Source organism: Cebus imitator, unplaced genomic scaffold (genome assembly GCF_001604975.1).
Source record: "Cebus imitator isolate Cc_AM_T3 unplaced genomic scaffold, Cebus_imitator-1.0 Scaffold316, whole genome shotgun sequence".
Lineage (NCBI taxonomy): Eukaryota > Metazoa > Chordata > Mammalia > Primates > Cebidae > Cebus > Cebus imitator.
In genome coordinates, this window is record NW_016107631.1 from 287556 (window position 1) to 312221 (window position 24666).

General features: G+C 48.1%; 2 protein-coding genes across 3 annotated transcripts in view; both read left to right on the forward strand.

Moving 5' to 3' along the window:
- Window positions 1-10955, forward strand: part of STX5 (syntaxin 5) — a 27390-nt gene extending 16435 nt beyond the window's left edge. For both annotated transcript variants that reach the window (XM_017503815.2, XM_037729672.1), the window contains exon 11: window positions 10208-10955. In XM_017503815.2, coding sequence (XP_017359304.1) covers window positions 10208-10367 — 160 coding nt within the window. In that variant the 3' untranslated portion in view covers window positions 10368-10955. The remainder of the gene's footprint in view (window positions 1-10207) is intronic.
- Window positions 10956-12332: 1377 nt separating this feature from the next.
- The window catches only part of NXF1 (nuclear RNA export factor 1), a 15325-nt gene continuing 2991 nt past the window's right edge, over window positions 12333-24666 (forward strand). The window contains exons 1-19 of the mRNA XM_017503813.2: window positions 12333-12500; window positions 13857-14043; window positions 14263-14416; window positions 16267-16350; window positions 16444-16548; window positions 16671-16751; window positions 16860-16929; window positions 17070-17158; window positions 17286-17393; window positions 17990-18099; window positions 19933-19969; window positions 21433-21501; window positions 21581-21636; window positions 22407-22514; window positions 22629-22687; window positions 22795-22910; window positions 23029-23071; window positions 23662-23734; window positions 24222-24404. Coding sequence (XP_017359302.1) covers window positions 12473-12500; window positions 13857-14043; window positions 14263-14416; window positions 16267-16350; window positions 16444-16548; window positions 16671-16751; window positions 16860-16929; window positions 17070-17158; window positions 17286-17393; window positions 17990-18099; window positions 19933-19969; window positions 21433-21501; window positions 21581-21636; window positions 22407-22514; window positions 22629-22687; window positions 22795-22910; window positions 23029-23071; window positions 23662-23734; window positions 24222-24404 — 1760 coding nt within the window. The 5' untranslated portion in view covers window positions 12333-12472. The remainder of the gene's footprint in view (window positions 12501-13856; window positions 14044-14262; window positions 14417-16266; window positions 16351-16443; window positions 16549-16670; window positions 16752-16859; window positions 16930-17069; window positions 17159-17285; window positions 17394-17989; window positions 18100-19932; window positions 19970-21432; window positions 21502-21580; window positions 21637-22406; window positions 22515-22628; window positions 22688-22794; window positions 22911-23028; window positions 23072-23661; window positions 23735-24221; window positions 24405-24666) is intronic.

Sequence of the window (24666 nt, forward strand, 5' to 3'; positions counted from 1 at the left end):
ACAGTCTCATTCTGTCGTCAGGCTGGAGTGCAGTGGCCCAATCTCAGCTCACTGCAACCTCTGCCTCCTGGGTTCAGGGAATTCTCCTGCCTCAGCCTCCCAAGTAGCTGGGACTACAACCACCACGTTCAGCTAACATTTGTATTTTTAGAGAGATGGGGTTTCACCATGTTGGCCAGGATAGTCTCAATCTCTTGACCTCATGATCTGTCTGCCTCAACCTCCCGAAGTGCTGGGATTATAGGCATAAGCCACCACGCCCAGCCTTAATTTATTTTTATTTTTTCAGGCGGAATTTCACTCTTGTTGCCTAGGCTGGAGTATAGTGGTACCTCTTGCCTCTCTGTGGGTTCAAGTGATTCTCCTGCCTCAGCTTCCTGAGTCGCTGGGATTACACGTGCCCACACCACGCCCAGCTAATTTTTGTATTTTTAACAGAGATGGGGTTTCACCATGTTGGCCAGGCTGGTCTCGAGCTCCTGACCTCAGGTGATCTGCCCACTTGAGTGTCCCAAAGTGCTAGGATTACAGAGGTGAGCCACCACACCTGGCCACGTTTAACTTTAAAACAAAAATTATAATAGTCTATATTCTGAGATTTATAAAGTATGTAGATCCAACAAATTTAACTATAGAATGATGGATGAAAGAAGAGGGTTTCAAGATTTTGACAGTTCACATGAAGTAGGCTGTGAAAAGTTAATAAGATATATTGTAATCCCTAGAGCCACCACTAAAGTAAAACTGAACAATGACATATAGCAAGAAGAGGAACAACCAAATTGAAATGGAAATAGAATTTTAAACAAAATTTTAATTCAAAAGGACAAGAGAGGATAAACAGAAAAAATTGAGAAAAATAGAAAATAGAAAAATAGTAGACCTAAATCCAACTTTATTAAAAATTACAGCTGACCTCAAGTGATCTGCCCGCCTTGGCCTCTGAAAGTGCTGGGATTACAGGCGTGAGCTACTGAGCCTGGCCAGATTCTGCCCATATTTTAGTCTTCGTCCCAGACCTGTCTTCTAAACTCCATGTATCCATATGCCTCTTCAACATCTCCACTTACAGGCCTTGGAGCGGTGGCTCATGCCTGTATTCCTAACACTTTGGTAAGCCGAGGTGGGCTGATCATTTGCGGGTTCAAGAGTTTGAGACCTGCTTGGCCAAAATGGTGAAAACCCATCTCTACTAAAAATACAAAAAGAAAATAGCTGTGCATGGTGACACATGCATGTAATCTCAACTATTCAGAAGGCTGAGGCGAGAGAATCACTTAAAGACAGGAGGTGGAGTTTGCAGTGAGCCAGTATCACACTACTGCACTCCAGCCTGGGTGACAGAACGAGAATCTGTCTTAAAGGCTGGGCGCAGTGGCTTATGCCTGTAATCCCAGCACTTGGGGAGGCTGAGGCAGGCGGATCACGAGGTCAGGAGATTGAGACCATCCTGGCAAACATGGTGAAACTCCATCTCTACTAAAAATACAAAAATTAGCCAGGCATGGTGGCGGGCGCCTGTAGTTCCAGCTACCGGGGAGGCTGAGGCAGGAGAATCACTTGAACCCGGGTGGTGGAGGTTGCAGTGAGCTGAGATTGCACCACTGCACTCCAGCCTGGTGACAGAGCAAGACTCTGTCTCAAAAAAAAAAAAGAAAAACCAAACTAAAAACCATTTCTACTTAAATGTTGTTGGATGTGTCCAACACAGAATTTATTTTCTCCGTATACCTACTCTACTGACTGGGCTCAGTGGCTCATGCCTGTAATCCGAGCACTTTGAGAGACTGAGGGGGCGTGGACTGCTCCAGCCCAGAAGTTCGAAAACAGTCTCAGCAATAGGACAAATCTTCTCTACAAAAAAATACAAAAATTAGCTGGGCCTGGTGGCGCATGCCTGTAGTCCTAGCCAATTGGGAGCTGAGGTAGGAGGATCACTTGGGCCTGAGACATTGAGGCTGTGGGGTGAGTCCAGATGATGCCACTGCACTCCAGCCAGGGCAACAGAGTGAGACCCTCTCACAAAAAAAAAAAAAAAAAAAAAAGTAACAAAATGTTAAATGTATTTTTAAACTGCTCTTTTTCTCTCTGCACTCTACATTCAGCTCATCAAGTAATTCATCCTGTTGGTTCTATCTTAAAAATATATCCAGAATTCAGCTGGGCACAGAGGCTCACGCCTATAATCCCAGCATTTTGGGAGGCTAAGGCCAGTGGATCACCTGAGGTCAGGAGTTAGAGACCAGCCTGACCAACATGAAGAAACCCCATCTCTATTGAAAATACAAAATTAGCCAGCTACTCACAAGGATGAGGCAGGAAAATTGCCTGAACCCAGGTGGTGGAGGTTGTGGTGAGCTGAGATTGCGCCATTGCACTCCAGTCTGGGCAACAAGAGTGAAACTCCCGTCTCCAAAAATGAATACATAAATATATAGGCCGGGTGTCATGGCTTACACCTATAATCCCAGCACTTTGGGAGGCTGAGGTGGGTGGATCACAAGGTCAGGCCAACATGGTGAAACCCCCGTCTCTACTAAAAATACAAAATTACAATACAAAAATTAACTTGGCATAGTGGCTGGTGCCTGTAATCCCAGCTATTCAGGAGGTTGAGGCAGAGAATCGTTTGAACCCAGGAGGCTGAGATGGCGCCACTGCACTCCAACCTGGGTGACAGACCAAGACTGTCTCAAAAAAAAAATAAAATAAATAAAAATATATCCAGAATCCAAGTACTATATATTCACCACCTCCACTTGGCCCCAGCCACCATCGCCTCCTGCCTGGGTTTCTGCAAAGGCCTTTGTACCTAATCTGTTTTTATCCTAGCCCCTACAATTTATTGTCAAAACAATGAATAACCCTTTTAAAATAGAAGTAAGGGCTGCTCATGGTGGCTTAGAACTTTTGGAGACCTCTAGGGGAGGATCACTTGAGGCCAGGAGTTCAAGTCCAGTCTGACCAACATAGCAAGAGCCCATCTTTACAAAACGTTAAAAAATTAGTCGGGCATGGTGGCATGTGTGTTGTCATCCTAACTACTTGAGAAGCTGAGGTGGGAGGATTGCTTGAACCCAGCGGTTCAAGGCTGTAGTGACCTATGTTGGTGCCACTGCCCTGGAGCCTGGGCTACTACTGAGACCCTGTCTCTTAAAAAAAAGAAAAAAAGAAGTGAGATCATGTAACCTTTCCTCAAAACCCTGCAATAAGACAAAAAAAAAACCAAACCAAAAATTCCCCTTCAGCAACATGATGATTCCCAGTTTCTACTAAAAATACAAAAACACAAGCAGAGCGTCGTGGTGCACTCCTTGGTCCTGGCTACTGGGAAGTCTGAGGCAGGAAGATTTGCTTGAGCCCTGGGGGTGGAGGTTGCAGTGAGCAGAGATTGCGCCACCGCACTCCAGCCTGGATGACAGTAGTACCCTGTCTAAAAAAGAGAAAAATATTAAAAAGTTAAATGTATTTTAAAGAAATTAAGAGGAAGAAATGATAATGATATATAGTGACGATTTTCAGGGTTCTTCATTCCTCCCTGAGTAGATCTAAGTTTCCCACTGGTATCTCTTCCCGTTAACCTGAAGAAGCACTTCCTTTGGCATTTTTTTTTTTTTAGTGGAGATCTGCTGACAACAATTTCTTTTTGTTTTTTTTCTTTTTTTTTTTTTGAGACGGAGTCTCACTTTTGTTGCCCAGGCTGGAGTGCAGCAGTGCGATCTCAGCTCACTGCAACCTCCACCTCCCAGGTTCAAGCAATTCTCCTGCCTCAGCCTCCCAAGTAGCTGGGACTACAGGCGCCCACCACCACGCCTGGCTAATTTTTTGTATTTTTAGTAGAGACAGGGTTTCACCGCTTTACCCAGGATGGTCTCCATCTCCTGGCCTCTTGATCTGCCTGCCTCAGCCTCCCAAAGTGCTGGGATTACAGGCGTGAACCATCGCACCCAGCCAGATTTATTCTTAAAGCATTTTATATTACATGGTCTTTTGGTCTGTCTTGTTTCTAATGAGGTCAGTGATAATTCTAATTGTTATGTGTAATGTGTTTTTCTCTGGGTGTTTTTTATGTTGTTGAAACAAGGTCTCACTCTGTTGTTCAGGCAGGAGGGCAGTGGTGAGATCATGTCCTTTTTTTTTTCTTTGAGACTGAGTCTTGCTCTATCACCAAGGCTGGAGTGCGGTGGTACGATCTTGGCTTATTGCAACCTCCACCTCCTGGGTTTGAGCGATTCTTGTGCCTCGGCCTTCAGAATAGCTGGATTACAGGCGCCCACCACCACGCCTGGCTAATTTTTTGTGTGTGTGTCTGTGTGTGGTTTTAGTAGCGACGGGGTCTCACTATGTTGGCCAGACTGGTCTTGAACTCCTGACTTCAAGTGATCTGCCCACCTCCACCTCCCAAAGTGCTGGGATCACAGGCATGAGCCACTGCACGCAGCCCAATCATGTCTTTTTTTTTGAGCTGGGATTACAGGCTTGAGCCACCACGCCCGGCTAAGTTTTGTATTTTTAGCAGAGACAGGGTTTTACCGTGTTGGCCAGGCTGGTCTCAAACGCCTGACCTTAAGTGATCTGCCTGCCTTGGCCTCCTGAAGTGCTGAGATTACGTGAGCCACTGCGCCTGGCCAGTAGTTGTTTTTTTTTTTTTAATTCTGCCTCTTGGCTGGGCGAGGTGGCTCATGCCTGTAAGCCCAGGAGTTTGGGAGGCCAAGGTGGGCAGATCACCTGAGGTCAGGAATTTGAGACCAGCCTGATCAACATGGAGAAACTCCATCTCTACTAAAAATACAAAATTTGCCAGATGTGGTGGTGCATGCCTGTAATCCCAGCTACTTGGGAGGCTGAGGCAGGAGAATTGCTTGAACCCAGGACGCGGAGGTTGTGGTGAGCTGAGATCATGCCATTGCACTCTTCAGCCTGGGGAACAAGAGCAAAACTCTGTCTCAAAAATAAATAAATAAGTAAAATTCTTCCTCTTTTTTGAGCATCATTATAGACTTAAATTATGGGTTTTAATTTATTGTTTGTATACAATTAGTGAGGGCAATGATTATTGTCGGTGCTCAAATTGTTCCAAATTTGTCTGATGGGAGCCTACAGGGTTTAAAAGGCTGAGAGAAAATAAAGGTATGTTTGCATGCCAATTGGAATGATGCAACAGATATATTAGAAAATCATAATATAGGAGAAACATGGGAGAATTCTTGAGATGATGTCCTTGAGAAGGTGAGAGATAATGGGCTCCAGCACATAAATCGAAGCTTGGCTCTAAGAGGAGCTGGCAATAGGTGGGAAAACAGAGGATATTGTACCAGTCCTGGGGGTGGAGTGGCATTTATCTTCAGACAACTTCAGTCTTCTCAGCTCATTGAGAAGAAAGGCTGGCTGGGTGTGGTGGCTCATGCCTGTAATCCCAGCACTTTGGGAGGCCAAGGTGTGCAGATCACAAGGTCAGGAGATCCAGACCATCCTGGCCAACATGGTGAAACCCTGTCTCTACTAAAAATGCAAAAATTAGCTGGGCATGGTGGTGGACACCTGTAATCCGAGCTAGTTAGGAGGCTGAGGCAGGAGAATCGCTTGAACCCAGGAGTCACTGGTTACAGTGAGCTGAAATTGTGCTATTGCACTCCAGCCTGGGCAACAGAGTGAGACTCTGTCTCAAAAAAAACAAAAGAAGAAGGAAGGCCAGTAGAGGAGAGGATAGGGGAGAGGAGGTATAGGAGGTTTTAGGAATCCACCCCTGCCCACTTGCTCTTATCCCCTTGGGCAGAGTCCAACCCTGATTGATCTTCATTCCTCACAGTACCTAGCAGAGCGCTTTTACCCTACGTCGTTGATCATGTGAAACTGAGTGAACACCTACGTTTGTATAAAGCAGGTTTCTTAATATCATCAATCCATTAAGCAACCACACAAATTTAATTGACTAAGGTAAAAGAAAACACTTGGAGGTACTTTTTTTTTTTTTTTCTGAGACAGAGTCTTGTTCTGTTCCCCAGGTTGGAGTGCAGTGCTCTTGGCTCACTGCAACCTCCACCTCCCAGATTCAGGTGATTTTTCTGCCTCAGACTCCTGAGTAGTTGAGATTACAGGCACGCACTAGCGCGCCCGGCTAATTTTTGTATTTTCAGTTGAAACAGGGTTTCACCATGTCGATCAGGCTGGTCTCGAACTCCTGACCTTGTGATCCACCCATCTTGGCCTCCCAAAGTGCTGGAATTACAGGGGAGAGCCACTGCGCCCAGCCCTTGGAGATTCTGATTCAAGAGGTGTGAATGGAGTGGGCTTTTAGGGAGCTTCATTTTAAAAATTCCATAGGGGGGTTCAGGTTTGGGAAGCACTGATTTTAAAAAAGTTTATTCAACTATTAAATGTTGAGCACCATCGATTTATAAGGTACTGTGAGATCAGCTGTCTTGATCTAGAGTCAGGAGAATTGACTGATTTTTGTTGGTGGTGTTTGTTTGAGACAGTCTTACTCTGTCACCCAGGCTGGAGTGCAGTGGCACAATCTTGGCTCACTGCAACCTCTGCCTCCCTGCCTCAGCAATTGCCTCAGGCAATTCTCCTGCTTCAGCGTCTCCAGTAGTTGGGATTACAGGTGTGTGCCACCATGCCTGGCTAATAACTGACTGGTTTTCATCTGTTTCAGAGTTAGGCCATAAATGTGATAGCTCTTTCAGCTATGTTGTATTTTGAATATTAGAATATTATTATAGATTCAGTGAAACAGAATTATAAAAGATATTTATTTCCTCAATCCTTATACAGCTAAAATAGAATTATACCATATATACAACTTTACATTCTAGTCTTCCTTAAAACAGTGTCATAAGTATTTTTCACTGTTAGCACGCATTTGCTCATTGGTTTAGCAAACATTTGTTGCTGCTGTGAAAGATCATCCTGGTCCTCCTGGAGTGCACTAGTAGGAGAGGTGAAAGACCATCCTTGTCTGAGGATAAGAAGGTGAAAGACCATCCTGGTCCTCCTGGAGCGCACTAGTAGGGGAGACATGGGTTGACAGTGACAGCTCAGTATGATAGGGCAAGAAGAGAAGGGGATGAGGCTGGATGCGGTAGCTCATGCCTGTAATCCCAGCACTTTGGGAGACCAAGGCAGGATTGCTTGAGGGCAGGAGTTCAAGACAGCCTGTGTAACACAGAGACCCTGTCTCTATTTAAAAAGAAAAAGGGGGGTCGGGTGCAATGGCTCATGTCTGTAATCCCAGCACTTTGGGAGGCCAAGGCAGGCAGATCACAAGGTCATGAGCTCGAGACGAGCCTGGCCAACATGGTGAAACCCCATCTTTAAAAAAAAAAAATGGAGAAGGGGATGAGAGAACTCAGAGTAGGTGCTGCTCCTAGATGGGGCCAAGGGACCTTCCCAGAAGTGACACCAAGCTAAGATTTGAGGGGAATGCCAGCCAAAAAAGGGAAAGGATAAGCTGTTCCATGTGAGGAAAAAACAGCACAGAAATGAGAAAGAACTTGGTAGATTCAGGAGCGCAGAATTATTCAGTGTGGTTGGGGGATTAGTGAGAGGCAAGGCCAGGTCACAAATGACCTGTGGGTCACAGCAAGAAATTTGTTGTCAGGGAGAGAGCATAAGAAGCAGCGAGTGGATTGATGCTTGGTGAGGAGAATTGGGTTTGTTCTGGATGTGTTGAGTGTTTCAGACTTCGTGGGACAGCTAAGTGACAGAGTTTAGTAGCCATTTCATGCTCTGATGTTTGGAAGAGAAGACAGTGCTAGAGGTAACGACTTAGTCAGTGGCTTCTGGGTGAAACCCTGGGCATAGACCACCCAGAGACAGTGGGTAAAGTGAGAAAAAAAATTAGGACACATCCCTCCTGGAGTCAGGGGCTATGTAGAGAATGGAAGAATCTGGCCAGACTGAGGAGGAAGGTTGAGGAAGATGAGAGGAAGCGGAGAGAGAAATGTGTCCTTAGGACTTGGGGTAGAGGAATTTTAAGGAGTGTTTTCTTCTTATAACTCCTGAGAAGGTTTGAGGTAAGGATGTGTTTGAGTCAGGAGGTCTGAATTAATGGGATCAGTGCCAATAGTTTCAGGGGAATGGTTCAGTAGCAGTTTTACAGTTTGGACCACAAAAGGGATATAAGTAGAGGAAATTTATGGGTAACCATATGCAAAATAAATTTATGAAAGGATGCAATCTTTTTTTTTTTTTTTTTTTTTTTTTGAGATGGAGTTTCACTCGTTACCCAGGCTAGAGTGCGATGGTGCGATCTCGGCTAACCGCAACCTCTGCCTTCTGAGTTCAAGCAATTCTCCTACCTCAGCCTCCCAAGTAGCTGGGACTACAGGCCGGCGCCACCATGCCCAGTTAATTTTTGTATTTTTAGTAGAGACGGGTTTCACCTTGTTGACCAGGATGGTCTCTATCTCTTGACCTCGTGATCTACCCACCTCTGCCTCCCAACGTGCTGGGATTATAGGCATCAGCCACCGTGCCTGGCCCGAAAGGATACAGTCTTTAAAATAGGTAGAGACATTTATATGCTTCCTCCCTGCATGCCAGTGGATCTGAGTTTGAGCACTTGCTCTAAAACCACTGATTAAGTCTGAAGTTCTTTGGAATGTAGATTCTTGGGCCCCAACCTAGAATTTCTGGTTGTGACACTTGAGAATTTGTGTATTTGAGAATTCAACAGGTGATTCTTGTTTTTCCTAAGGTGTGAAAACCACTGATGTAATGTTGCTCATTTTCCTTTACCCCTCATAAAATATTCAAACTACAGAAACATTGGGAGGATAGCACAATAAACACTCATATTCCATGTACCTGTAGTCACTAACTTTTTTGTTTTCCTTTTTTTTTTTTTTTTNTGAGAAAATGGCTCACTGCAGCCTCAAACTCCCAAACACAAGTGATCCCTCCCCATCTCAGCCTCCCTAGTAGCTGGGATTACAGGTGCATGCCACCATGTCTGGCTAATTTTTAAATGTTTTTGTAGAGACGGAGTCTCCCTATGTTGCCCAGGCTGGTCTCCAACTCCTAGGCTCAAGTGATCTTTCTGCCTGGGCCTCCCAAAGTGCTGGGATTACAGCCCAGCCAAAACTGGGGGTCTATATCCTTTTTTTGTTTGTTTTGTTTTGTTTTTGAGACAGGGTCTTGCTGTGTCACCCATGCTGCAGTGCAGTGGCACAATCTCATTGCAGCCTCGATTCGAGCTCCTCAACTTCCAGGGTTCAAGCCATCCTCCCACCTCAGCCTCCCGAGTAGCTGGGACTAAGAGGGTCACACCACCACACCCGGCTACTTTTTGTATTTTTTGCAGAAATGGGATTTTGCATGTCACCCAGGCTGGTCTCAAACTCGTGAGATCAAGCCATCTGCCCGCCTTGGCTTCCCAAAGTGCTGGAATTCCAGGCATGAGACACCACGGCTGGCCATAGAGCTTTTTTATCCTCCCCTGACTTCCTGTACATGTCAGGAAGGTTTCCTTTTTCACTCAGAACCATGATTTCCTGACTGTAGTGTCTGAACTTTTTTCCCCTTACAACAAATATAATGCATACTCATCAGATAAAAATCTATAAATACTGATGAGCAAAAATTATAACTAACATTTTGGGGGCTCTTGTGGGTTAGGGACTTTATATTTGTTAACTCATTGAAGACTGGCAGCAGCCTGAGGGAAGGTAGGGTTTGTGTAGACCTCATTTTGCCAGTGAGGAAAATGAGGCTTGAAGTTAAAGACTAGAGTTTTAAGCTAATAAATGGCAGAGCTGGTTTTCAAGCCAGAAATAACTCATTTATAGCGCTCTTCAAAAGCCTTTTCTATACACAAGAATGGGATCATATTGTGACCATCTTTCCATGTCAATAAATAGGCTCGGTACGGTGGCTCACTCCTCTAATCCCAGCACTTTGGGAGGCTGAGGTGAGTGGATCACAAGGTCAAGAGTTCGAGACCAGCCTGGCCAGCATGGTGAAACCCCATCTGTACTAAAAATGCAAAAATTGGCTGGGCATGGTGGCACGTGCCTGTAGTCCCAGCTATTCGAGAGGCTGAGGTAGGAGAATTGCATGAACACGGAGGTGGAGGTTGTACTGAGCTGAGATCCAGCATGGGCAACAGAATCAGACTCCATCTCAAAATAAATAAACAGACTTCAACAGCATTCTTTTTAATCCAGTGTCCTTTTGTTTTCTCTTCTCCCGGCCTTGTTCCCAGGATCGACGAGAATGTGCTAGGAGCCCAGCTGGACGTTGAGGCCGCCCATTCAGAGATCCTCAAGTACTTCCAGTCAGTCACCTCCAATCGGTGGCTCATGGTCAAAATCTTCCTCATTCTCATTGTCTTCTTCATCATCTTTGTGGTCTTCCTTGCTTGAACCTGCTCCACTCTGAGGCACTCCGTTGGGGTTTGGGACCCTCCTGGGAGGGCAAGTGGCTGATCCTGCCACCGAGCCTGTGCAGGGTGCTTGGGAGAAAGGCCCTGTTTCCCTGGAACTGCTAAGAATGGCCACTGCCCCTGATCTCCCACCCCTTGCCTCTGGCCACTCTTTCTGCCCCCACCACCCTCAGGCCCATGAAACACACAGTTCTGGATTTGGACTCTGCTGTGAAGTGACTGGAAGGGAGCAGAGGCCAGCTGGCGGCCAGCTGGGGGAGGTTGCCTCTACTAGGAGATTTTTATAAACCCTCTCCAACCTCTCCCAAAGGAAGCTTTGGCAGCAAAGGGAGATGATGCCCCTCCCCACCTTCCTGTGAGTGAAGAGAGGAAGTAAAATGTCCCAGGGACCAATTTTCTCATCTGGGTTAGGACTTGACCTCTTTCTTCCTCTTTCACCAAGTGAGGCAGGGAGCCCTGAGCCCTTCAGCTGCCTGCACAACCTCCGACATTGGCTGCTGGTGACTCTCAATCTGCCAAATGTGCTGCAGCCCATTTTCTCCCAATTACAGCAAGACTGTCATCCTCACTAGCTATGTGATCATTTCTGGGTGGGAGCGTCGAAGGGCCTAGGCAGTGAGTGGAATGAGCCCACTGCCCAGTGCCAGAACTGAAAGGGTTGGGCTAATGGCTCTGCTGGGTATCACTGCTGACACAGGCTATATTGGGCTCTGACACACAGCTGCTTCTAGGCAGGGCAGAACCGAGTGTTGCAACACTTCATTAGCATAGAAACTTCCTTTCACAGGGGAGCAGGATTTCAGAGGGGTCCTTGATTGGTGGCAACTTCCAGGACCATCTCAAGCAGTGTTTGGACCTGTTTCATATATTCCTTAAGCTAAGCAAGGCAGAAGAAGCTCTGCCTGCTGCCAGGAGTGGAAGGTGAAGAATTTGTTCCCAACTCCAGCTGAGGCTTTTGTTTCCTTCCAAGTCCCTCACCAAAACAAAGCCAATCACAGAGATTGGAGAAGACACCTGCCCAGAATACCCACCATCCAGGTGTGCTTTGTTCTTCCTGACCAAGACTCCACCACATTCTGAGGCCACTCGAGTGCCCCTGTCTCAAGTATTGCAAAGGAAGCTCAAGCTATAGAGACAGCAATCAGGGGCTGGTGCTTCTGGGGGTCTAGGAGATCCCAAGGCCCTGATACTTTAAAATGTTCTCCTTGGCATCTCCAGCAAGTTGTCTGCCACTGCTGGTGAGCTTCACTGTTGGCCCTATTGACACGATGGGTTTCTAGTAGGGAACGCCATTGATGGAAGGTCTTTAATGACAATGCTCGGCAATGCCCTGATAGATGCCGTCTCATTTGACTCAGCAACTCGCGGCGGGGCGGGTGGGGGTTGGGAGAATGCATAGAACAGAAATTCATTTATTTCACAAATATATGTTGAGTTTCTACTATGTGCCAGGCATGGTACCAAATCAAGCCCTCGAGGAAAAAAAGCTATTAATTAGTCAAGGTTCCTGCTCCCATGAAACTTACATTCTAATTCTCAACTTCGTGATTATTAATCCATCTTATAAGGGAAGAAAGCGAGGCATATAGACAAGGAGCCGAGCTGAAACTGGCTGGATTCCGGTAGGGGTCTAAGCCATCACTGCCACCTGGAGGCGCAGTCTCCATTCCTTGGAAGCCCTTCGTGCGGTCCCCTTCCCCGCTCTGAACTCTGGGCTGCAGTTGCAGCACTCTGTTCCAGCACTAACTCTGGAGGTGCCCAGGGTAGCGTCAGCGGACAAATGAAAAGGTGCGAGGACCTGCTGGCAGCCAGCCGGGGTTCCGCAAGCTCAGGCCTTGGGCGGGGCGTGCAGAGTCGGGCCCCGCCCCTCGCACGACGGGCTGAAGTGTGCGCACGCTCAGGGGCCGCGCTTTCTCCGGGCGGTGGCACCGCCCACAGCCTAGAACGTCAGCGGCGCGCGACGTGCTATGCCGAATAAATGCGGTGGCGCCCGTCGTAGGGACACTGGTCCTGAGCGCTTGGGAGCTCGGACGTTTGCCGGCGTAGCGGCCCGCGCCTGAGCCCGCCTTTGCTCTTCGCTGTGGCATGGCGGACGAGGGGAAGTCGTACAGCGGTTAGTGCTGGTCCTTGGGTCGGGAGCCGGCTATCTAGGACCCCGGGTGGGCGGCGCCGGCCTAGGCCTCAGCCCCCGAGACGTGAGGCCGCAGGGGCTCGGCGTCCGTGGGGAGCTGCGCGCGGAGGAACGGGAGCACTTGAGGTGGACACCGAGTTGTTGAACTCCTGGATTCCTGTTGGAATCCTGGTGTTGGAGGACCTGCGGCTCGGAGCGGGTGGCTTGGGGGTGGGGTGACGGGATTCCTTTGAACTTTGTGGGTGGTTGATGCCTGTCAGTTCGGTTTGGCGGCCTGACTCTTCCTTTAATGTGAGTTAGTGCCCTGCTCGTGGGCTGCCCTGGTGCCCTATTTTTTTACTGCGTCCAGTCAGTCTTGAATCCCCGGGCCTGGGTTTGGCTTAATATTTGAGACACATCAACTGGATGTTCTAGTCTGAACACTACACTGGGTGTTAGTCCTTTGTAGTAGTTAGGAGTGCGTGGCGGAGGTTGAAACCGTGAATTTAAAACTCTCGTTTTCCACCTCCTTAATGCGGAATAACAACAGTATCTGTTTCTTAAGAGTGGAGGGGGCAGGCGGGGGTAGGGGGAATGAGATCATTTCTATCAAGTGCCTGAAGCATAGTGACCGGCACTGGAGAAAGTTCTCAGTGAATGTTAGGTGCGCCTTCTGTGTACTTTTTTTCTTAGGGTTATTTGTTGAGATTCATTGTTTACAGTATCTGCATAAGGCAGACTTCTTTTGGGAGTTAGGGACCTTTTAAAGATGCCAGTCCTACACAGCATGTGTCAGAAGGTCATATTCTTGGAGAGCATTCTAGGATCCCTGGTTAAGCACCTGAGCCTGGCACTGCCACTAGATCCTGAGTGTAGAATGTCTGTCTTCTGAGTTAAAGGCCATTTCTGACCAAGGAAATGAAGAGCTCCTCACAAAACTTCAAAGTGGCAATTTGAGAACAAGGAGAATTTTTAGAGGACCCTTACATTGATCATATTTGTAACTGGCATCTGTACTGTATAGACAAAAGTACTGAGTGGCAGATTTCACGTGGCTTTCAGAGGTCTGATTTGTGTTCAGTTACACTTTTGGTTGTCACATTTCTGCATTCTGCTTCTCTCTAATTCCAGTTTCTGCTTCATTTTTCAAAAGCCCTACACAATTTTCCTATAACTTTTCCCTGATGCCTCCCTCCCACAGAGAGGGTTCTTACCGCTGGACTGGCAGTGGAGTTTGCATGGAGATGGCTTGTGTAGTTAGTATGTATTTCTTCCCATAGTGCAGAGTACTAGAAACTGTGATTGCCACACCAAGCAGGACCAGTTACTTACTCCTAATTTGTGTTCCTGTTTCTCCAGAGCACGATGATGAACGTGTTAATTTCCCTCAAAGAAGGAAGAAAGGCCGGGGTCCCTTCCGGTGGAAATATGGTGAAGGAAACCGTAGGTCTGGAAGAGGTGGTTCTAGTATTCGGTCTTCCCGCCTTGAAGAAGATGATGGAGATGTGGCAATGAGTGATGCCCAAGATGGTCCACGAGTAAGATAGTAAGTGACCAGTTGGTCTGGTTTGAATTTAGTGGCCCATGAGATTATATGGCCCTTTTATTGTCCATGTCATTTCCTTTGCAACCTGAAAGAGTGAGAAATGCCAGGAGTAGCTTAATGACTGAACAGCCTTAGTTGTAGCCCCAGCAACGGTGCAGGTAGGTCTCTGAGAAGACTTTCCTAGCATTTATGGTCATTTTATTCTCTGCTTACCCACAGCAACCCCTATACCACCCGGCCTAACCGTCGGGGTGATACGTGGCATGATCGAGATCGCATTCATGTTACCGTGCGGAGAGACAGAGCTCCTTCAGAGAGAGGAGGAGCTGGCACCAGCCAGGATGGGACCTCAAAGAACTGGTTCAAAATTACAGTGAGTTCTTGGAGAAAGTAGTTGGTGCAGTAGCGATGGGAGGCTGCACTCAGCCTGGAGATGTTTAGTTTTATTCCACAAAAATTATTCTTTTTTTTTTTTTGAGATGGAGTCTGCTCTGTCACCCAGGCTGGAGTGCAGTGGTGTGATCTCGGCGCACTGTAGCTTCCGCCTTCCGGGTTCAGGTGATTCTTCTGTTTCAGCCTTCCGAGTAGCTGGAACTATAGGCGCCCACCACTACGCCTGGCTAATTTTTGTATTTTTAGTAGAGACAAGGTTTCACCATATTAGCCAGGCTGGTCTCGAACTCCTGACCTCATGATCTGCCTGCCTCAGCCTCCCAAAGTGCTGGGATTACAGGCATGTGGTGACATCCGGACCAAAAATTATTTTTGTCAGCTGTTTACTTCACAGTCAAGCATCTATCTTTTCTCTTAGGAATCAGTATCTTCAGATACCTTAGAGCAGGTTCAGAGACGGGGAGAATGAGAAATATGAAAACTGGTTGGGGGAGGGGGTAATTCCTCTGGATGTCTTCATTTGCCTCAAGCTGAGTGTGGGGCTTCGAATCCCTGGAGTTCTCTGAGGGGCAGGCAAGGTGTAAATAATATCTTGGAACTAGCCGGGCGCGGTGGCTCACGCCTGTAATCCCAGTACTTTGGGAGGCCGAGGCGGGTGGATCACGAGGTCAAGAGATCGAGACCATCCTGGTCAACATGGTGAAACCCCGTCTCTACTAAAAATACAAAAATCAGCTGGGCATGGTGGCACGTGCCTGTAATCCCAGCTACTCAGGAGGCTGAGGCAGGAGAATTGCCTGAACCCAGGAGGCGGAGGTTGCAGTGAGCCGAGATCGCGCCATTGCACTCCAGCCTGGGTAACAAGAGCGAAACTCCGTCTCAAAAAAAATAATAATAATAATAATATCTTGGAACTGTTAGAATCAAAAATTTGATTTTTCTTTTATTTGAGGGATTATAAGTTTAAGTGGGCTGGGTACAGGGGCTCATGCCTGTGATCCCAGCACTTTGAGAGGCTGAGGCAGGGGATCACTTGAGGCTGGGAGTTTAAGACCAGTCTGGGAAATACAGCAAGACCCCTTCTCTACAGAAAATTTTAAAATTAGGGCCGGGCACGGTGGCTCAAGCCTGTAATCCCAGCACTTTGGGAGGCCGAGGCGGGTGGATCACGAGGTCAAGAGATCAAGACCATCCTGGTCAACATGGTGAAACCCCGTCTCTACTAAAACTACAAAAAATTAGCTGGGCATGGTGGCGCGTGCCTGTAGTCCCAGCTACTCAGGAGGCTGAGGCAGGAGAATTGCCTGAACCCAGGAGGCGGAGGTTGCGGTGAGCCGAGATCGCGCCATTGCACTCCAGCCTGGGTAACAAGAGTGAAACTCCGTCTCAAAAAAAAAAAAAAAAAATTTTAAAATTAGCCAGGCATGGTGGTGCATGCCTATAGCCCTCGCTACTCCAGAAGGCTGACAGGAGGATTGCTTGAGCCCAGGATATGAAGGCTGTAGTGAGCTATGCACTCCAGCCTGAGTGACAGAGTGAGGCCCTGTTACTAAAAAGAGAAAAAATAGTAAGTGTAAGTGGACAGAAAGGAGTTCACAGCTATTGCCCTTTAACTTGAGCAACAACAGGCTATACAGGCTGTATGACATGTCTAGTATTGTGCAGAAGGCACCCAACCCGAAGATCCTATGTGTGTCTCGAGTAGAAAACCTAATACTGGTCCTTTCCTTAGAATGTCTTTTAAAGTTTAGTGGAAGGCGTAAAAGGCATTGTATTGGGTCTGCTATTTAGCCTTACGTATAATTCCCTTCTTTTCTCTCCCATTTCTAGATTCCTTATGGCAAAAAGTATGACAAAGCATGGCTCCTGAGCATGATTCAGAGCAAGTGCAGTGTGCCCTTCACCCCTATTGAGGTAAGACAAGGCCTGAGTGGCTGGCTGGCTGGGCAGCAGGGATGGGCAAGGGGCTCTGGACTCCCAGTGTAACGCTCCTGTTTCCTGTTGCAGTTTCACTATGAGAATACACGGGCCCAGTTCTTTGTTGAGGACGCCAGTACTGCCTCTGCATTGAAAGCTATCAACTATAAGATTTTGGATCGGGAGAACCGAAGGGTGTGTTTAAAGGGCCTGGCTTGGCTGGAGGTGGAGGTTGGTGATCAGAGAAGGGACTGGGTCTTGGTCTTGCAGCTTAGGCTTCCCTAGAGTTTTCTGTGCCCTTTGTGTCTTCCCTCCAGATATCTATCATCATCAACTCCTCTGCTCCGCCCCCCACTATACTGAATGAACTGAAGCCAGAACAAGTAGAACAGCTAAAGGTGAGGCAGGCTCAAATTAGTTAAGTTTCCAACCCAGTCTTACCACTTCTCACACCCCCACCCCACACACACAATCCCAGTAACCACTAAACCTTTCGTCCTTTGTAGCTGATCATGAGCAAACGATATGATGGCTCCCAACAAGCCCTTGACCTCAAGGGCCTTCGTTCAGACCCAGGTATGATTGATAACAGTAGTTCTCAGAGAGGTGGTGACAGGTGGGGATCTGTCAGGGAGGGAAAGTTTGAGGATATTTTAGTGCTAACGCTGGCCTGGGCAAGACCTCTCAGTCTCCCTTTCCTTCCCTTCTTCTTGAAGATTTGGTGGCCCAGAACATTGATGTTGTCCTGAACCGCAGAAGCTGTATGGCAGCTACCCTGAGAATCATTGAAGAGAACATCCCTGAGGTAAGGCCTTTGACCCAATATTAGGCATGAGGAAGCAGGGTGGGTTAGATAGGATGTGGCTGGAGGGCAAATTTGTCTCTGATCCACTTGCTGGTGGTGCTTCCTTTAAACTCCTTTCTCCTCACAGCTGTTGTCCTTGAACTTGAGCAACAACAGGCTATACAGGCTGGATGACATGTCTAGCATTGTGCAGAAGGCACCCAACCTGAAGATCCTAAACCTTTCTGGAAATGAAGTGAGAGTTGATACCTGGGCTGTGTTTTTGACGGGGGTGGGTAGAGAGTGTGCAAGGTTTGTCTGGTGAAGGCAAGAGGCAAGAGAGAGAACTCAGGCCAGATGCGGTGGCTTTCGACTGTAATCCCAACACTTTGGGAGGCCAAGGCAGGAGGATCACTTAAGGCTAGGAATTTGCCTAGCTGCTCCAGGAGGCTGAGGTGGGAGGATTGCTTGAGCTCAGGAGTTCAAGGCTGCAGTCAGTTATGATTGTGCCATTGCATTCCAGCCTGAGCAATGTGTCTCAAAAAAATTTTTTTAATGAAAAAGGCCAGCATGATGTCACATGCCTATAGTCCTAGCTACCCAGGAGTCTGAGGTGGGAGGATCTCTTGAGTCCAGGAGTTTGAGGCTGCAGTGAACTATGATCATGCCATGGCACTGAAGCCTGGGTGACAGAGCAAGAACTCGTCTCTAAAATTAAAAAAAAAAAAGAATATCTAAAAAGATTAAACAAGAAGATCTCAGAGCAGAGCTAATGGTAGGGATTGGAGGTGTGGGGATCCAGCTGGCTCTCTTCACCACGATCTCCTCCATTTTTCCCCCCACCCTTTGCAGTTGAAGTCTGAGCGGGAGTTGGACAAGATAAAGGGGCTGAAGCTAGAAGAGCTGTGGCTCGACGGAAACTCCCTGTGTGACACCTTCCGAGACCAGTCCACCTACATCAGGTCAGTTGTAGCCTCTGTCTCCCCTCCTGGGGACCTTCACCCCCTGGGAGGCTGAGCTAATGCATCCTGACCAGTGACCGTCTGCAGGAGATGTGCAGCCCTGAGCTGGAGCCACCTATCCTTTGGGAGGATCACGTGCTCCCCACTTTGGTCTGTCTGTGTCTTCTAGCTTTGTCCTAAGATCTCCTCTCTTTACTTTTCACCTGACTCTCTTGTTTGCTGGGACTGTGGCCCTTCTTTCTCTTTGCTTCCTGAACACAGCCTTTTCTAGAATCTCCCCTATCCTGTTGTTCCAGGAAGGCAACTCCCCATTTCTACTCTGACGAGAGGGTATCTTGTACATACCCTATAGATGGGGTTGCCTTGTGCCAAGAGCCTGGTGTCCATGGGCTGAGGAAGTTCTCCCTACCTGAGATTTCCTTCTGAGATGGGCCTTCCCTCCTTGTGTACTGTGATGGCCCCTCTTGCCCTTGTGCCAAGAGGGACCCTTTTCTCAGGATCCATTTGCCCGAGGCTGTTGCCTGGGCTTTCCTGCCCATGCTGAGGTTGAGGCTTCCTAGGGGCTGGTGCCATGCAATCTGTCTCTATTGCTCAGTGCTATGACCTGGGCTCTCCCTGGAGAAGAAACCTGGGTTCCCCAAGATGTGACCGGAGCTGGGGCCTCGCCAGCAGGCGTGGGACTCCCAAGGCAGGTGCTGGGTGTGGAGGCCATGGGGGCATAGTCTACCAAGGAGACAGAGAACTGACCCCCTCGGGGGCGCTGCCTCTCCCTCACTCACACACTGCACATCACCCTGTTTGGCCCCAGTGGATGGCTGGTTAGCCAGAGACGGGTAAGATTCCTCAGGGAAGGAACAACCTAAGACAGGCACAGTCGCAGAGGGGCCATCAGGAGAGAACTTGAAGGCAACAGAGGTGAGGCACAGACCCTCACCCCCACAACCATGCAGGGTCCTGAACCCTTACACCTTCTGAGGGAGGTCTCCTGCCCCCATGGCTGCTTTGCTTCCCACGCCCAGCTCAGATCGGGACCCAGGTAGCAGACAGAGACCTGGCCAGCAGCAAGTGCCTACTCGCCACAGCAAGGATTTGTTTCTCATTTCTAACTTGGACCACAGGGATGGGGCAGCTGAAAGAAAGGGCTGTGTCAGGCTGTCTTTCTCCCTTTTCTCCATCGTTTTTCTAGATGCGTTCTTGCCTTGTAGTTCTTTCCCTTTTTCTTTGCTTTCTCTTGCCTTTTCCTCTCTATCTCCCATACCTCCCCCATCTCTCCCTTGCCCCTGTCCCTGCCCCATCCTGCCTTTTTCTCTTTTTCCACCTTTTCCTTTCCTTTCTTATTCCTTTGCCTCTCAATTCCTGAGCCCCACCTGCTCATCTCCCTGCCCCAACATCCTGTGCCATCCCTGTGGTGTGTTTGGGTCTTGGCCAAGGCCAGACCTGGCAGAACTGATGGATACCTGGTGAGGCAGCGGAGCCCCTGGGCTCCCACCCCATTCCCTCCTCCCGGGGCTGCACAGGTGAGTAGGTGGAAGGTAAGGGGGGCAGGGAGGGGAAGGAGGTCCTGGCTTAAAGCCTGGGCTTGGAGTGCTGTTCGTTGTGGCACTCAGAGTCATGCAGAGAGAAAAGAGACAGCCTTGAAGGCAGTCCGTGTCTGGGTGCCCCAGGTCAGGTGGGGAGTGGGGGCCATTTTTTCCTGAGCGCAGGCTGGGAAGGAGTGGAGGGATGAGCAGGATGGGATGGGCTGTCCCTTGGGTTTGGTATATTTGCTCCTAGAGCAGCCCAGGAGGCACGGTGGCTCTGAAGCGTCACTCACTTCTGTCCCGTTCTTGACAGCGCCATTCGTGAACGATTTCCCAAGTTATTACGCCTGGTAAGTCTATAATTTTTTTCATTCTAACAAGCACAGCATCTCTCGCTCACAAGGATTCCTGCATACTTTTTTCATTTTTTGAGACGGAGTCTCGCCCTGTCACCCAGGCTGTAGTGCAACTGATTTCAGCTGACAGCAACTTCCTCCTCCCAGGTTCAAGTGATTCTCCTGCCTCAGCCTCCCAATAGCTGGGATTACAGGCACTGCCACGCTTGTCTAATTTTCATATTTTTGGTAGAGATGGGGTTTCACCATGTTGGCCAGGCTGGCCTCGAACTCCTGACTTCAGGTGATCTACCCACCTCAGCCTCCCAAAGTGCCGGGATTACAGGATTACAGGTATAAGCCACTGCACCCTGCCCTTTTTTCCTTTTTTTTTTTTTTTTAAGCAGAGTCTTGTTCTGTTGCCCAGAGTGCAGTGGTGCGACCTCGACTCACTGCAACCTCTGCCTCCTGGGCTCAAGCAAGTCTTCTGCCTCAGCCTCCCAAGTAGCTGGGATTACAGGCATGTGCCAAGACGCCTGGCTGATTTTATTTAGTTTGGTTTGTTTTTTTGAGATGGAGTCTTGCTTTTGTTGCCCAGGCTGCAGTGCAGTGGCGTGATCTCGGCTCACTGCAACCTCCGCCTTCCGGGTTCAAGGGATTCTCCTTCCTTAGCCTCCCGAGTAGCTGGGATTACAAGTGCCTGCCACATGCCTGGCTAATTTTTTGTATTTTTAATAGAGATGAGGTTTTGCCATGTTGGTCAGGTTGGTTTTGAACTCTCGACCTCAGGTGATCTGCCCGCGTCGGCCTTCCAAAGTGCTGAGATTACAGGTGTGAACCACTGTGCCCAGCCTCTGTATTTTTAGTAGGGAGTGGGGGCCATTTTTCCCTGAGCCCAGGCTGGTGAAACAACATAGTGTTTTACTGTGTTGGCCAGGCTGGTCTTGAACTCCTGACCTCAAGTGATCCACTTACCTCAGCCTCCCAATGTGCTGGGATTATAGGTGTGAGCCACCACCCCTGGCCTGGATTCCTGGATACTTTTCATGACCCTTTTACACTTGACTTTTGACCCCTCTCTCCTAGTTCTTCATTCTACTTATGCATCCAGTCTTTTTCTCTCATGTTTGCACTGACAACTTTCTTTTTGTTTGTTTTGTTTTTTGAGATAGGATCTGGCTCTGTTGTCCAGGCTGGAGTGCAGTGCTACAATCTTAGCTTTTACTGTAACCTCCACCTGCCAGGCTCAAGTGATCCTCCCACTTCAGCCTTCCAAGTAGTTGGAATACAGGCATGCACCACCATGCCTAGATGATTTTTGTAATTTTGATAGAGATGGGATTTTGCCATGTTGCCCAGGCTGGTCTCGAACTTCTGGGCCGAAGCTATCCTCCTGCCTCAGCCTCCCAAAGTTCTGAGATCACAGCTGTGAGCCACTGTGCCCAGTCTACAATGTCAACTTTTACTTCTTTCCACAGGATGGCCATGAGCTACCCCCACCAATTGCCTTTGATATTGAACCCCCCACGACGTTACCGCCCTGTAAGGTAGGAAGCACAGACAGAGTAAGAACTTGTGTGTGGAGGGAATACTGCTTCCATGGTCCTAATACCTGTTTGATTCCAGGGAAGCTATTTTGGAACAGAAAACTTGAAGAGTCTGGTCCTGCACTTCCTACAGCAGTAAGTATCCCAGGAACCCCGTCTCCACAGCCCAAGGTTGGGGAAAGTTGGGGAGACCCAAGCACACCTCACTCTCTTTTCGTTTTTTTTTTTTTTTTTTTTTTGACAGAGTCTCGCTCTATTGCCTTAGCTGGAGTGCAGTGGCATAATCTTGGCTCACTGCAACCTCTACCTTCTAGATTCAAGAGGTTCTTCTGTCTCAGCCTCTCCGTAGCTGGGATTACAGGTGACTGTCACCACGCCCAGCTAATTTTTTTTTTCTTTTTTTTGAGTTGGAGTCTCACTCTGTCACCCAGGTTGGAGTGCAATGGCATGATCTCGGCTTGCTGCAATCTCTGCCTCCTGGGTTAGAGTGATTCTCCTGCTTCAGCCTCCTGAGTAGCTGGGATTACAGGCGCCCACCACCATGTCTGGCTGATTTTTTGTATTTTTAGTAGAGATGGGGTTTTGCCACATTGGCCAGCTTGGTCTCGAACTCCTTATCTTAGGTAATCCACCCGCCTCTGCCTCCCAAAGTGCTAGCATTACAGGCATGAGCCACCCTGCTCAGCCATTTTTTTGGAATTTTAGTAGAGACAGGGTTTCACCATGTTGCCCAGGCTGGTCTCAAACTCCTGGGCTCAAGCAATTCACCCGCCTCGGCCTCCTAAAGTAGTGGGATTACAGGAATGAGCCACTGTGCTCAGCCACAGCTTCCTTTTGGGAGGTACTGGGTCCTGCCGTGGCTCTAGACCACAGAGTCTATACCTTCTCATTTGTTTTTCCCACAGGTACTATGCTATTTATGACTCTGGAGACCGGCAAGGGCTCCTAGATGCCTACCATGATGGGGCCTGTTGTTCCCTGAGCATTCCTTTCATTCCTCAAAACCCTGCCCGGTGAGTATCACATCCCAGAATCTTCCTGGGACCACAGGGTTTCCCAGCAGGTACAGGGCAACACTTGCTGCAGCACTGCCCTGAACACCGTGTCCATTCCTCTTATTCCCCCAGAAGCAACTTGGCTGAGTATTTCAAGGATAGCAGAAATGTGAAGAAGCTTAAAGACCCTAGTAAGTGTGTGATGTGAACAAAACAGGATGGGAAAAGGGAATGGGAAGGAATCAATCATAAAACTAACGAGTATGTGGCAGCCCCGCTGAGCTTTCTCCACCCACAGCCTTGCGGTTCCGGCTATTGAAGCACACGCGTCTCAACGTTGTTGCCTTCCTCAACGAATTGCCCAAAACCCAGCACGACGTCAATTCCTTTGTGGTAGACATAAGCGCCCAGACTGTAAGTTCCTGCTTGTGCCCTGACAGAAGCCTAGAATTGGGGTGGGGGTGGCATTTAATAGGCAAGGTTGGGGTGTGCTCAGAAGTCTACATTGTACCTGATGCTGCTTCTCTTTCAGAGCACACTGCTGTGTTTTTCTGTCAATGGGGTCTTCAAGGAAGGTAAGAATCTTTAAAGTCCTGAGTTTGTAGCATGGTACCACCCTCAGCTGGAATGTTCCTCAGCACTCTTAGCTTCCCAGCTACTTTTTCTCCCATTTTCTTTTTGAACTCCTTCTCCCATTTTGCCTCCAAGCCATCTTGGCTTGGCCTCCCTCTCTGCCTGTCCTATCAGGATATTGGAAAAGCCTGGGGATTAGGAAGACTGGAGTCAGGCAGTTCTTAGTTTCCATCCCAGTTTTGGTTGTGTGGGGCTGTGGACAAGTAACATTACCTCTAAGACTTAGTTTATTTATTTGTAAGATGGGTAATAGCCATCTCAGAGTGGTGCTTTAGGAAGTAAAGTGAAATAACTTACAAAGTGCTTGGCCTTGGGCCTGGCACACAGATGATATCAGTGGGTTAGTAGTTATTACTATTACTGTCCTCTCTGCCAGACCCTTCACCCCACCTCTACTTCCCTTATACATTTAATCATCCCTGTCTGGCCCGCTAGTATTCCTTGTATCAAATAAGACCATGATTCAAGAAGCTGTTTATAAACATAAACCACTAGCGACCCTAAGGTGTCGTTACTATTGTTCTCATTGCAGTGGATGGAAAGTCCCGAGATTCTTTGCGAGCCTTCACCCGGACATTCATTGCTGTTCCTGCTACCAATTCAGGGTAAATATTCTGCTTTTCACATTGGATACCAGTCCTAATCCATGGCCAACAGTGTGGTAATTGGAGAGTAGAGTCAGTCAGTCTTCGGGGTGCTTTCAGAAAGGCAACAGGAAATCAGGGAAAGCTCACATAGCTAGTTAGGAGCATGGCTCTGGAATCGTACCATTTGGGTTTTCATCCTGGCTCCACCACTTCTAGCAAGTAGGCTGCTGCCTCATCTGAAAGTTCATATAACAATATTCACTTCCTAAGTTTGTTGTGAAGATAAAGGGCTAAGAACTGTTCATGTGTTGGGAGAACTCTAGTGTGTTTGGTAGATAATCCTTCCAAACATGGATTCCATGGGAGGAGATAAATGATAAAAGGGAACAATAGCTAAGAGTGGGAGGGGAACCTTGTGAATACTGAAGGAATCTGAGAATAGGAATGATGTTGGGGGATGACATTATATATCTGTCCAGCTTTTTAAGTGCTTTTTGTTCTCAAGGCTGTGTATTGTAAACGACGAGCTATTTGTGCGGAATGCAAGTTCTGAAGAGATCCAAAGAGCCTTCGCTATGCCTGCACCCACGCCTTCCTCCAGCCCAGTACCCACCCTCTCTCCAGAGCAGCAAGAAATGTTGCAGGCATTCTCTACCCAGTCTGGCATGAACCTCGAGTGGTCCCAGAAGTGAGTGTTGGGCATGTGTAGGGTGGGGATGAACTGAACTGAAGTAGGAGTAGTCGTGAATAATGAGAGCTCCTGACAGGTGGTTTTTTTTTCTTTTTTTATTAGAGACAAGGTCTTGCTCTGTCATCCAGGCTGGAGTGTAGTGGTGATCATAACTCACTGTAACCTCTAAATCCTGGGCACAAGTTCCTCTCCAGGGTAGCTGGAACTACAGGCATATGCCAGCATACCCAGCTTTTTTTTTTTTTTTTTTTTTAAAGAG